We start from the raw sequence: 14,594 nt of genomic DNA on the forward strand, positions 1-14,594 counted from the left end.
AGCTTTCAGCAAGCACTCTAATAATGCAATATTTTAGTAATTTGAAGCGAAGGTTCTCATACAAGGTCACATGATGAATACGAGTGTTGACAGCATCTGCAGTCTATTGTTTGATATGATCCCATTACATGAAATTGTCCCAAATTGAATTAAACCGATCCAAAGAAATGGTCTGTGAAACTAAAAAAAAGCTGATAATACAGCACAGGTTTCTTATTTGATCTCCCAGGGACAGAAAGTACAGAACTCAAGCCATACGTCAATGCAACAGGTCTAGACGACAAGATTACCAGTGAAAGAAACTTTTTCCTACATCCATCGTTTTTTTAATTTTCTAATGCTCCATGACTGTCCAGCTTTCATTTTTGCCCGTAAATGATTGGAGATTACCAAACAAAATGTGTTGGGTCTTCACGAAATGTATAGTAATCTAGACTTTAAAAATGCATTGAGACAATGATCTGTCATTAAAATGCCACTCGCACCGGTATAATACAAGGACAAACGGGGACCATACTGTATGCTACAAATTTAAGATGAATAAAGTTCATGTTTGCAGGATATCTCCCTTTCTGTAAATGTTTGTCCGTTTGTGCAAAATTGAGGATCGATTGATAGACTCAACGTGAAGTACCCTTTCATAGGGTTTCGGGCATGTCACAAAATGCACGTGTCACTGTCCCAGTAGCAATCGATTTCGGCTGTGGGGCAGTGAGAGTTAAATTAAGAACGGGGTCTATTTGACTCCATCCATAGTTTTATTCCATCGTTCTCATCAATGGCTATGCCATTGAACGCTTTGACGGAAGGGGGGGGGGGGGGGGGGGAACATAGCCACGACCCAGTATACTGGACACCAGGGTGTCAAGAAGTGTTTGAGAAGTTTAAACAAACGCTGTGCGAAGTCCCCACTCTGGGAATACCAGATGTAAATAAGGAGTTTGAGATGATTGTACACGAGGATAAGGGACTACCACTCTACATTTGGGTTGGATCATTTATCAATAGTTCTGATTCGGATGGGAGGGAGAGAGCTGCCCCTGGACTGTGAAGCACAAAGGGAGGGGCGCGTGCGCTACTCAACAGCGATTGAAAGGTGAAAGAGAAACCGGTCTAGTCTATTTGACAATTTCTTGAATTACCTTATGGAATTCCCTATACTGTTCCAGGACAGAACCGTTATTTTAAAAGCATGAGAACCAGTTAATAACGTTATTTTACATTCCGGGCATTTTTTAGTCCCACAACAACAACGCAAAAAAGCGCCTATGCAAAAAGCTTTCACTCTGTCACTCACGAACAAAAGCAAAGCTACTCCTACACATTTCTGTGCCATCATTCATATTTTGTGCAGAGGTGTCATATGATTTCAGACTTGGCGATGTCATCATACAGGTTGTTTCTGAAACTAATAAAATCTTTGTAAGAATTAAGAGTCTAAATTTGAGGGTTTCCTCCCTGAGAGAGAAGGCCCTGTTGTACACTTGAGCTACTAACAAGCTACTCTGTCAGTGGTTATACCAACAACAATGATGTATGTAATGGTTAAGTTAGTCACCTGGAAGCTTAGCTAAATATGGTCTAACGGTTTATTGAATTGATTTGTAATTCAATTGATTTGTAATAATGACAATTACTCACTTGCCAAAATTGGTTTCCTAATTAACATACTTCTTTCAGAAATAAATAGTATAGTTTGATTACATTTTAGGGTATCTGAGGAGTAAATAGAAACGTATTTTGACTTGTTGAAACAAAGTTTAGGGGTAGATTTTTAGATTCCTTTCTCTGAAAGTTGAACGAGTGGATTACTCATATCGATGTCGCCAACTAAACTGACTTTCTGGGATGTAAAGAAGGATTTTATCTAACGACACTACATGTTATAGCTGGGACCCTTTGGATGACAAATCAGATGTGGGGCGCCGTCCTCAAACAATCGCATGGCATGTTTTCGCTGTAATAGCTAACGTAAATCGGACAGTGCTCTTAGATTAACAAGAATTGAAGCTTTCAGTTGATATCAGACACTTATAAATGTTTAAAATCCATAATATTTATGATTATTTATTGAATTACGCGCCCTCTAGTCTCACTGGAAGTTGTCGCGCTAGCGGGACCCCGATCCTTTTAACCGAGCAGTGAGTCAAGAAGCAGTGCGGCGGGCCTCCGGGTGGAGCAGTGGTCTAAGGCACTGCATCGCAGTGCTAGCTGTGCCACCAGAGACTCTGGGTTAGATATACTGGTAAAGTTACCAGATAGATGAAAAAAATCTACCAGCCACTCAGAATACTTACCAGTCATAATAACATCAAAAACTACAACAACAAAAAACTACTCGGTTTAGTTTTTCCAGGTTCACTCAAAATCTATTCTTTTTTTATTTAAAAAATATATATTTGATGTTCCAAGTCCATAACAATGATTAAAACCACATCAGGAGATCACTTTTGAGGCCAGGAGAAGAAAATAAAATATATTTGATGGTACTTGGCATCGCTAACTGGCTACACAAAGTGGTAGACAGGCATTCCCATGCAGTTCTCTTCAGAAAGTTACAAGAACTACAAATCGCTGGTGCATTCTTTACAATATTAAAGAATCTGTGCTCACTTTTTTCTCTAGGGCACTCAAACAATTGCACAGTGAAGCCTATCATTACAACAATTATTATCTGGGTGATTTTTTTCCCCCCTGGTCGCACTGGTGCTTCCAAAATAAAATGTTAGGTCCCACAGCAAAATATCAAAGAACACCTAATAGAGCCCTGGTGATACCCGTCCTCCGTGACCCGTCTTCACACACCGGCTTTGTCTGGAGCTGGGAGGCTGGAAAGCACGTCTGGTTTATTCTAGTCTGTGAGGGAAGAGATGGGCCTCGGTGTACATGGGGTTGGGGTGGGTGTTGTACACTGCTCAAAAAAATAAAGGGAACACTTAAACAACACAATGTAACTCCAAGTCAATCACACTTCTGTGAAATCAAACAGTCCACTTAGGAAGCAACACTGATTGACAATACATTTCACATGCTGTTGTGCAAATGGAATAGACAACAGGTGGAAATTATAGGCAATTAGCAAGACACCCTCAATAAAGGTGTGGTTCTGCAAGTGATAACAACAGACCACTTCTCAGTTCCTATGCTTCCTGGCTGATGGAGACAGGCCAGTACATCAGGAGACGTGGAGGAGGCCGTAGAAGGCCAACAATCCAGCAGCAGGACCGCTACCTCCGCCTTTGTGCAAGGAGGAGCAGGAGGAGCACTGCCAGAGCCCTGCAAAATGACCTCCAGCAGGCCACAAATGTGCATGTGTCTGCTCAAACGGTCAGAAACAGACTCCATGAGGGTGGTATGAGGGCCCGACGTCCACAGACGGGGGTTGTGCTTACAGCCCAACACCGTGCAGGACATTTGGCATTTGCCAGAGAACACCAAGATTGGCAAATTCGCCACTGGCGCCCTGTGCTCTTCACAGATGAAAGCAGGTTCACACTGTGCACGTGACAGACGTGACAGAGTCTGGAGACGCCGTGGAGAACGTTCTGCTGCCTGCAACATCCTCCAGCATGACCAGTTTGGCGGTGGGTCAGTCATGGTGTGGGGTGGCATTTCTTTGGGGGGGCCGCACAGCGCTCGCCTGACTGCCATTAGGTACCGAGATGAGATCCTCAGACCCCTTGTGAGACCATATGCTGGTGCGGTTGGCCCTGGGTTCCTCCTAATGCAAGACAATGCTAGACCTCATGTGGCTGGAGTGTGTCAGCAGTTCCTGCAAGAGGAAGGCATTGATGCTATGGACTGGCACGCCCGTTCCCCAGACCTGAATCCAATTGAGCACATCTGGGACATCATGTCTCGCTCCATCCACCAAGGCCACGTTGCACCACAGACTGTCCAGGAGTTGGCGGATGCTTTAGTCCAGGTCTGGGAGGAGATCCCTCAGGAGACCATCCGCCACCTCATCAGGAGCATGCCCAGGCACGTCATACAGGCACGTGGAGGCCACACACACTACTGAGCCTCATTTTGACTTGTTTTAAGGACATTACATCAAAGTTGGATCAGCCTGTAGTGTGGTTTTCCACTTTAATTTTGAGTGTGACTCCAAATCCAGACCTCCATGGGTTGATAAATTTGATTTCCATTGATAATTTGTGTGCGATTTTGTTGTCAGCACATTCAACTATGTAAAGAAAAAAGTATTTAATTAGAATATTTCATTCATTCAGATCTAGGATGTGTTATTTTAGTGTTCCCTTATTTTTTTTGAGCAGTGTATAACCTAGACTCTGTCTGGGGAATAAAGCCTTGTGCTTTACTTTTACTGATCATGGGACAGCTTTTATAACCGTGTGAGGGGATTTCAGCACCTCCCAGCATAGTGCCTACTAGGGTTGGGTGGTATTGACTTTTGGAATTTCATACCATTCCTGTACCATACCAGGGTATACGGTATTACCACACAATGGGCAATATTTCATTCAAATTTTTTATTTATTTATTTATTATTTATTTTATTTTTTTACGCACAAAAAAAATATCTAGGCAGCGGGGATCTTGATCCAGGAGGGGATTGTCTCTTCTTTACCCAAGAAGCTTGATCTTGCAAGCTAGCAAGTCAGCAAACCAAATGCATAGCTGGAGCCCTAAGCTGGAGATCATTTATTTTGCAGATCTTAAGATAGTTAACTTATACTTCTCAGCAATGGCGTAGCACGCACCACTTTATGTTTGTGACAAAGATTTGACATGTAGAGTTCGAGAGGGAGCATAAAATAAAGAGAAGGCAAGAATATATCCTGAGGCAATAGAAAATCAAATGTGCAGCTTGATTGGTTATATGCTTTATGTCTGAATCCTGGGGAGATATTAGTCACATGCCACTATCAGCATAATCTCTGTAGAATGGATGGGGTGGGAAGGGGAGAGAGAAGGGACTAAGTGGAGGGGGGAGGATGGGATAGAAGATGGATAGATAGAGAGCTGAAGAAACAGGCCTTGGCAGGCCAGCCTGCTGCACTTCACACAGGAGATTAGAAATTCATCAGTCAGGAATCTGACCCATTTTAAATTCACAAAAGCAATGAGCTCAGGGGCGGACTGAGCATGTGCAGAATTCTCTCTCTGGGCTGAGGAGGGGGAAGGGCTGTGATAGCAGCATCTCCACGTTCTTGGTATGTGTGGGATCTGTGATTGTTATGACAGGCTCAGAGAGTGTCAATATAAAGACAGTGCATTCAGAAAGCATTCAGACCCCTTGACTTTTTCCACTTTCCACCTACCAGGCCTTCATGGTAGTGGCTAAACGGAAGCCATTTCTCAGTAAAAAGCACAACAGCCAACAGATGGATTAAATTATTTTCCTTCATCAAATTTTAGAAAAAGGCTGTAACGTAACAAAATGTGGAAAGTCAAGGGGTCTGAATACTTTCCGAATGCACTGTATATGGTCATGTTTTTTTATATACAGGGTAAAGTTGATCATTTCATAACCAACCTTTGTGAATTCTCATCCAAGTGGAGAAGTGTCTGATGTGGAGCAGAAAGTTTATTTATTTATTTCTTCTGCATTAACGCGAGACACATTACTAGCTTACACGTGTAAATAGGCAAAAATGACAAATTAGTGGGTGATTTCTTCAACTTTAAGTTGTAATTTAACATCATGACCTTCAAGACAAAACATGCAACACAGCTCTGTGTGACTGTACAAGTAAAGGATAAACACATTGTGAAACACTTGTCAAACCAATACCACAATGAGGAAGAACACATTCTTTACATAAAAATAAATAAAAAAAACATCACAAAATGAGGAAGTGTGGGGCCACCTTAGCGCCCTTCCTCTGACCAGAAAGAATCCAAACAATTAAAAGGGAAAAAAGCTGTGGCTATGACCAGGGAGGAAATCACTCTGGCTGTGGGCCACGAGATTCTACTGGAACGTGAACAGTCACCGGTGTTGTGGTGGCATAGACCCATGTAGTAGGTACTAAACGGTCAATATGAACACATTGTCAAATTCCATTTAAAAAGCTTTGCTGCATTGTGCACTAATGAAGATAACCCTTATATTCAGGAAGAGGTCCATCCTGCTCGAAAATATATTGTTGTCCCTAGGGCTGGGACAATACCAGAATATTTTTTCCATGGCAAAAATGAAAACATGAAGCAGGCCACACACTCTGGTTCTTTAAAAACCTGCGGTATGTAAAATAGTGTGCTATAGCCTGGAAAATAAATCCATTTGACTCTGGATGACAAAATAATGACGTTTGTTTCCGACATTAGGGATGTTTTTCTAAACAAGTTAAATCCCCTGTGTTTTGTTTCCTTGTCACAATATTGGTATTGTCCCAACCCTAGTCAGCTCTGTAACATTGCTATTGGCAACGGGCTAGATCTCAAAGAGGAAATGCCAGGAACTCGACTAACGAGATAAGGCCTATAATAAATACAAAGGTGAGGGTTCGGAAGAACAAACGAGACATTGCACTAGTGTACTAAACTAATATCAGGAGGATTATTAGCAACTATTTTACAACAGATATTTGATACGGCTTTGAGATACAGTACGCGCATTGGCCATTGCGATTGCATAGGCCTCATTGGGCGGTAGGCTACAACTGCAATTACATTTATCAATAGACGGCTACTAGCAGTGGGTATAATATTTAGAGTTGGCAATCTAGCTCATGTTTTTTTAGTTTCCACTTACTCAGTTGGTGAATTACCCCCTAATAAATTAGCCTATGATATCAGTGCACGTAAAGTTGCATGTAAATTTGCATCACCAGAGCACGGCAATGTGAAGGGACACGCTGGGATGACTGTGACTGATTTAAAACACCCGAGGGTGTGTCACCGGTGACACACAGTTTATGTCCAAATGCCCTGAATGTGATTTAGACCGCATGACAGTACCACAGTCACAGGAAGGAAAGATAGGTAGGTAGACTTATGGGCCTAGACCTCAGTAGTCATGAAGAGAGGGATTTGAGGATACAAGTTTATTAAATAGATAGTATTGAGATGCAGGTAGCCTAGTAGTTAGTGTTGGGCCAGTAAACGAAAGGCCTAGTTAAATAAAGGTTAAACCAATTAAAAATTTAAAAGCCCATGCTCTTACCTGCAGCTCACACCATGCCACCTCTACTGTGGTCTCTGTGTCCAGGCCCTTGTAGACAGTCTTGAAGGAACCACGTCCAATCTCAATATCAAACTTGAGGAAACGCCCATCCGGTGACGTTCCCACCGCTTTCGTCTCTGCTTCCTCGATGTCATCCTGCACCTTCTTCTCAGCCTCTCTCTGTTCAGCCTCCACCCGGGCTTTCTCCTTCTCTTCCTCCCCCTCTTCCCTCTCTTTCACTTCACCGCCACTCCCAGGTTCTGTCGTTTGGCTTGGCGGTTGGGCAGCTAGACTGTATGCTGGCTGAGTCACTACCGCTTCCCCATCACAGATATCTTGTACTACGGCAGCCTCCTGCTCTACAGACACATCTACCTTCACTTCTCCTCCTTCACTCTCCGTCACAGTCACACGGGGTGCAGGTCTTGGGGTGGGGGGTGGACCGGCAGGATGGGACACATCTTGCACGGGGGGTACAATGGGCGCGAAGATAGGGATTGTACTGGGTAAGGGGAGGTCGAGGGCGGTGGCATTAGAGTCGCTGATGACGCTGCGGCGGAAGAATGGTCGATATTCGGCGGTGCAGCGATCGCGCTCCATGGTGTGGTGGCGGTGCCTCACCTCCACTGCCACCCTTTCACCAACAAGTGAGTCCGAGCCAGATCCGTTGTTTACGTTGCCATTACCACTCTTGGAAAGGGGAGCCAGGAACTTCACCATCTTGTCGTTGGGCTTTTCCGACATCCCACCACTCAACGCGAGAGTGAGCGGATACGATTCAACAGAGAAAAGGGAAGTCAAACTTCCTCCATACAGATTTTGGAATGAAACAAATCTGTTTTTTTTGTTTTGTTTTTTTAAATCAGACTGCCACTAAACAGGAGCTTGTTTTGCAGATCTCCCCTCTCCTATTCCTAGCTGTGTGCTTGTTGCTTTAAAACAGTCTGCAGGTGTACAGGGCTCCGCGTCTGGATGGAGGGTGTTCTTTTGTAGATGGAAATTAACAGAACACCGAACAGGAAAATCTGATGCTGATACAAAAGACCCTTTAGATACACACCATCCATGCTGCAAGAAACCAGGTACAACCGCGATCCATCATAAGGAGCCACCAGGGTGGGGGAAAGAGCTAGACTCTGCTCCAGGCACTGAGCTTCACTGCAGGCAACGACAGGCCACACACTGCCAGCTGAGATCAAGTGTCACTGCAGGGGGAAAGAAGCAGGGAGAGATGAGATCAGCATAACAAAATTCAGGGGGGAAAGAGAAAACTGGTTTAAGGGAAGGCGAGGTGAGGGTTTGGTCAGAAAATCTAGAATTCCTGACTTATCAGGCCAAATTCCCACAATGAGTGCAAAGAGGTTTGAGGAATGTCTGTTTAAAAAAAGTTGTTAAGAAGCAGTACATTACAGAGTGAATATCTGTAGCTACCTTGTTGTGGTGGTCAAGTGGCAGACAGTTATCTCAAGCTTTACAGTACACAGCAGAGTAACAGTGATTCAACTAGGTAACTAAATATCACAATATTTACACATAATACGACAGTAGCTTCATTGGTTTGAACGTTGTAGTCGACTGCATTCAACGTCAACAGCAGCTTTGAAACACTACAATGTTTTATGCAACCCTCTGTCCTAGTTATGTCACACTGTTATGGGTCTAAACCACATTGATTAAACCCCCTAGAGTCGATTGACACACTGGTGCCTCACAAAGTGACGTCATTTTGAATAGCTCCCTGTGTGTTTATGCTAGAGACTTACTGTTTGTTGTAGTGGCTGCAACTCAAGGCCCTCTTTCCGCCGATATAAAGTTTACGCCTATTCCATAACATGGGAGCTTGTGAAAGTGGCCTTTTCCTACACGAGGATCCAGACGAGAAAATTGTCACGAAACCGTCTGTAAAACCCGAACCGTCTGAGCTACAAACTAATATGTGACAGTGTCGGTTGTTTGGCTGTACGACAACAATCGTCTCAACTCTGTCACTGACTTTGTCATTTTGAGGAGGTCATCTCACAAAACCGACTGTCCAGACCGAAACGTCAGAGCTACACACCAATATCGAAAGGGGAGACTCACAAACAAAGGTGTTGGTTGTTCTGCTCTAAGACACACACAATCTTCAGGGGAGTAAGAACGGGCTGTAAAACATGCATAGGGGGTAAAATGTGGCAAAAATAATATGACCAAACATGGGTGTACATTTATTTTTTCTAAGTTATTTTCCCACTTAGATATAGATCTCACTTCAAAACCTTGTTCCTTATTATTTATTTACTTTCTGTTTTGTCATTGTGTTATTCAATACATTTCTATGGGCTATAGCAGTAAATGCCAAATTCAATATTTTATCAGTTATTTTGTTTGTTTGTTTGTTTATTTGTTTGTTTGTTTGTGTATATATATATATATATAATCTCACACACAACAAAAATATAAATGCAACATGCAACAATTTCAAAGAGTTACAGTTCATATACAGAAAATTGGTCAATTTAAATTAATTCATTGGATTTCACATGACTGGGAATACAGACATGGATTTCACATGACTGGGAATACAGACATGCATCTGTTGGTCACATACCTTGTGACCAACAGAGAACCAGTCAGTGGATCAGAAAACCAGTCAGTATCTGGTGTGACCACCATTTGCCTCATGTAGCGCGACACATCTTCGCATAGAGTTGATCAGGCTGTTGATTGTGGCCTGTGGAATGTTGTCCCACTCCTCTTCAATGGCTATGCGAAGTCGCTGGATATTGCCGGGAACTGGAACACACTGTTGTACACGTCGATCCAGAGCATCCCAAACATGCGCAACAGTGTGACATGTCTGCTGAGTACACAGGCCATGGAAGAACTGGGACATTTTCAGCTTCCAGGAATTGTATACAGATCCTTGCAACATGGGGTCGTGCATTCTCATGCATGAGGTGATGGTGGGGGATGAATGTCAAGACAATGGGGCTCAGGATCTCACCACGGTATCTCTGTGCATTCAAATTGCCATCGAAAAAAAGCAATTATGTTGGTTGTCCGTAGCTTATGCCTGCCCATACCATAACCCTACCGCCACCATGGGCATTCTGTTCACAACGTTGACATCAGCAAACCGCTCGCCCACACACCTGGTTTGCAGTTGTGAGGCGTTTGGACATACTGTCAAATTCTCAAAAATTATGTTGGAGGCGGCTTATGGTAGAAAATTAACATTAAATTCTCTGGTAACAGCTCTGGTGGACATTCCTGCAGTCAGCATGCCAATTGCACACTCTTGAAACATCTGTGGCATCTGTTGTGTGACAAAACTGGACATTTTAGAGTGGTCTTTAGTTGTCCCCAGCACAACATGCACCTGTGATCATGCTGTTTAATCAGCTTCTTGATGTACCACTGTAACGGATGTGAAACGGCTAGCTAGTTAGAGGTGGTGCGTGCTAAATAGCGTTTCAATCGGTGACGTCACTTGCTCTGAGACCTTGAAGTAGTGGCTCCCCTTGCTCTGCAAGGGCCGCGGCTTTTGTGGAGCGATGGGTAACGATGCTTCGTGAGTGACTGTTGATGTGTGCAGAGGGTCCCTGGTTCGCGCCCGGGTATGGGCGAGGGGACGGTCTAACGTTACACCACACCTGACAAGTGGATTTTGGCAAAGGAGAAATGCTCACTTTTTATTTTGCCTTTATTTAACTAGGCAAGTCTGTTAAGAACAAATTCTTATTTTCAATGATGGCCTAGGAACAGTGGGTTAACTGCCTTGTTCAGGGGCAGAACAGATTTTTACCTTGTCAGCTTGGAATTCGATCTTGCAAACTTTCAGTTACAAATCCAACGCTCTAACCACTAGGCTACCTGCTGCCCACTAACAAGGATGTTAACAAATTTGTGCACAAAATTAGAACAACCTTTTGGTGCGTATTGAACATTTCTGGGATCTTTTTGGGTTCAGAGTTTGATAAATCAGAGAAGTGAAAGATTACTTCTTAGCTGTTCATTTTCTCGAACTCTAAAGTAACAACCTTGATTATAGCTTAAAACATTTCACTTTCACGAGGTTGGGAATAATAACGTGTTCAACTAGTTATGACGTTATTATTCCCAACCTCGTGAAAGTGAAATGTTTTAATTTCCCTAAAAGCAACTTGATATTAAAGGAGTGCCTTTGATTTTACGGCCTACACATGCGCAGTTCGGCCGAGACGACACCTATTTATATTCGAGTTTAGCGAGCCAACGTCGCCTGCAATCAAAGATGTTACAATTGTGATTGGGGATTTATATTGGATTAACAGTTTTAGCCTAACTTTTTCTCTATTTTCCCCTAAAATGACATACTCAAATCCAACTGCCTGTAGCTCAGGCCCTGAAGCAAGAATATGCATATTCTTGGTACCATTTGAAAGGAAACACTTTGAAGTTTTGGGAAATTTGAATTGAATGTAGGAGAATATAACACAATAGATCTGGTAAAAGAAAATACAAAGAAAAAAAAAACCGTTAAAAAAATAAATATGTATCGTCTTTTTATTTATTTTTCTGTAGTCTTTCGACAAACGTTAGCTACTAGTTAGTTAGCTCACCATCATTCCATGGCGACTGCGCAGTTAGTTAGCTAGTATTATTAACTTACCTAAAAAATGAGTGATAGAAATATAAAGTTTCTAAACCCAAAGCCGCAACATTGCAAGACCTCCGGGAATGCTTGAGAAACAGACCAACCAAACCAGAGAAGTGAACAATTCTTACTTGGTTGTTAATTTTCTCAAAATCTAAAGGCGCAACCCTAGATTGAAGCAAATGTCTTAAGTGGTTTAACATCTTATTCCTCCAACCTCGTGAAACTGACCAACTGGCACGTTTTCATTTTCGTAAAAAAATAACTTTATATCACAGGAGTGCCTTTGAGTTGACAGCCTGCACATGCGCAGTTCGGCGCGAGACGACCGTTAGACCCGACGACGTGTTTCTACGCATGAGCTAAGGTAGCCAAGGTCCCCATGGTATCGCCAACTAGTGTGGTCGGAGAAGCAGTTAGCCTACCTTCACACTGTACTGTCTTTGGAAATATCTCATAGTTAACTAACTACTTTAAGTTACCGAGCTACGATGGCGACTAGCAACTTAACAGTTAGCTACCCCAACTTGATAAAATAACAATTGATTAACGTTTGTCAAATTACATTATCGTGAAATCGAAACGATAACTAACACAAAACAATAATAATAATACAAAGTCAAAAAACGAACATGAGATTTGGCACTTGACTGTTTGAAATCTGTCTGATTCGCGTTGGCTAGCTGGAGCGAGAGTTCTTTGTTAGCCCATCTCCGCATAGAACATCGAAGGACAGTTCCGCGTTGCCAAAACTGCGATTTCTCTCCCGCTCATAGAATGCTAATACTAATAGAAATACGTTAATCTGTCGTTTCATTTACCGTTGTGTGGTCAAGTTTCCATCCATAAGTAGCCATCAAGCTGTGAGAAAACTCCGAGACGTTTGTTTACCCAAGAAGGTCCTTGCCAAAGGAGCCGGTTGGAGCCTTCCAAACACAAACAGGCAGCGTTGATTCTTCTTCTTTGGGTTTATTGGCGAACTACACGGAAACATGTACATTGTCACCACCAACTGGACAGGGGTGAAAAATTCACTAAAGAAAAGTAAATTCCACTGTCTCCAGGAAAAATCAAATGAACATTATTCCACACAAACTACGAAACAAAAACGGTGTGTGTGTGTATATATGTGTGTGTGTGTGTGTGGGCCAGTGACATTTAAAAAAAAAATGGATTTCATTTTAAATGTAAGCTGTATCACAACAAAATGTGGAAAAGTCAAATGGTCTGAATAGTTTCTGAAGGCACTGTTCATCATTGGTTACTGACTCGAATATGTACGGTGCCTTCAGAAACTATTCAGATCCTTTGACTTTTTCCACATTTTGTTGTGATACAGCTTAAATTTAAAATGATATATATATATATATATATTTTAATTGTCACTGGCCCATACACACACAATACCCCATAATGTCAAAGTGGAATTTATGTTTCTTTCATGAAAAGCTGAAATGTCTTTAGTCAATAAGTATTCAACCCCTTTGTTCTGGCATGCCAAAATACCTTCAAGAGTAAATATGTGCTTAGCAAGTCACATAATCAGCTGATTGGACTGTGTGCAATAATAGTGTTTAAAATGTTTTTTTAGTGACTACCTCATCTCTGTCGAGCAGTACATTTCAAACACAGATTCAACCATAAAGACCAGGGAGGTTTTCCAATGCCTCGCAAAGAAGGGCACCTATTGGTAGATTGGTTAAAAACAATTGGGGATTGATCAACAACTTTGTAGTTATTCCACAATTCTAACCTAATTGACAGAGTGAAAAGGAAGCCTGTAAAGAATACAAATATTCCAAAACATGCATCCTGTTTGCAACAAGGCACTAAAGTAATACTGCAAAAAAATGCAGAAAGGACTTAACTTTTTGTCCTGAAAACAAAGTGTAATGATTGGGGCAAATCCATTACAACACATTACTGAGTACCACTCTCCATATTTTCAAGCATAGTGTATGCTGCATCACGTTATGGGTATGCTTGTAATTGTTAAGGACTGAGGAGTTTTCAGGATACAAAATAAATGGAATGAAGCTAAGCACAGGCAAAACAATCCAAGTGTGGAACGCTCTTAGAGACAGACTTACCCATAAAAACTCACAGCTGTAATCGCTGCCAAAGTTGCTTCCACAAAGTATTGTATGTACATTTTATATTTCTACTTATCTAAAAAATATATTTCCTTATTTCATTTTCAATACATTTGCAAAAACATGTTTTCACTGTCACCCATCAACCAATAGGTGCCCTTCTTTGCAAAAAAAATTGATTTCATTTTAAATTCAGGGTGTAACACAACAAAATGTGTAAAAAGTCAAGGGGTCTGAATACTTTCTGAAGCCACTGTACATCATTGGTACTGACTCGTGTGGTCCCACCCTGTCAAGCCTGAGCAGGGGATTTTAGGTTTCAAATGACTGAAGGAGCAGGAATAAATATATATATCGTTTTTTTTTCTTTTTTTCGTAGTTTGTGTGGAATAATGTTAATTTGATCTTTCCTGTAGACAGTGGAATTTACTTTTCTTTAGTGAATTTTTCACACCTGTTGGTGGCGACAATACACATTTTTGCATGTAGTTCTCCAATAAACCCAAAGAAGAAGAATCAAGGCTGCCTTTCTGTGTTTAGAAGGCACCAATCCTCTCCTTGGCAAGGACCTAGTATGTGTAGATAGGTGAGAAAAAAATAGAGTACATTTAATCCATTTTTAATTCAGGTATGAAAACTTTCTGAAGTTCGGAAAGTATTCAGACCCCTTGACTTTTTCTACATTTTGTTACCTTATAGCCAGCCTTATTCTAAAATGTAGTAAATAAAAAATATCCTCAGCAATCTATGC

General features: G+C 41.8%; 1 protein-coding gene across 2 annotated transcripts in view; it reads right to left on the bottom strand.

Annotated features, from left to right (window-relative positions):
- LOC110522050 (serine/threonine-protein kinase WNK1) overlaps positions 1 to 12,764 on the bottom strand; it is a 48,656-nt gene extending 35,892 nt beyond the window's left edge. The window contains exons 1-2 of one of the 2 annotated variants that reach the window (XM_036976806.1): positions 12,572 to 12,764; positions 7,133 to 8,337 (exon numbers count right to left, since the gene is read on the bottom strand). In XM_036976806.1, coding sequence (XP_036832701.1) covers positions 7,133 to 7,876 — 744 coding nt within the window. In that variant the 5' untranslated portion in view covers positions 7,877 to 8,337; positions 12,572 to 12,764. The remainder of the gene's footprint in view (positions 1 to 7,132; positions 8,338 to 12,571) is intronic. The other variant, XM_036976802.1, reaches the window with a different exon arrangement.
- Between the last annotated feature and the right edge of the window lie 1,830 nt (positions 12,765 to 14,594).

This window comes from Oncorhynchus mykiss, chromosome 1 (assembly GCF_013265735.2).
Source record: "Oncorhynchus mykiss isolate Arlee chromosome 1, USDA_OmykA_1.1, whole genome shotgun sequence".
Classification (NCBI taxonomy): Eukaryota; Metazoa; Chordata; class Actinopteri; order Salmoniformes; family Salmonidae; genus Oncorhynchus; species Oncorhynchus mykiss.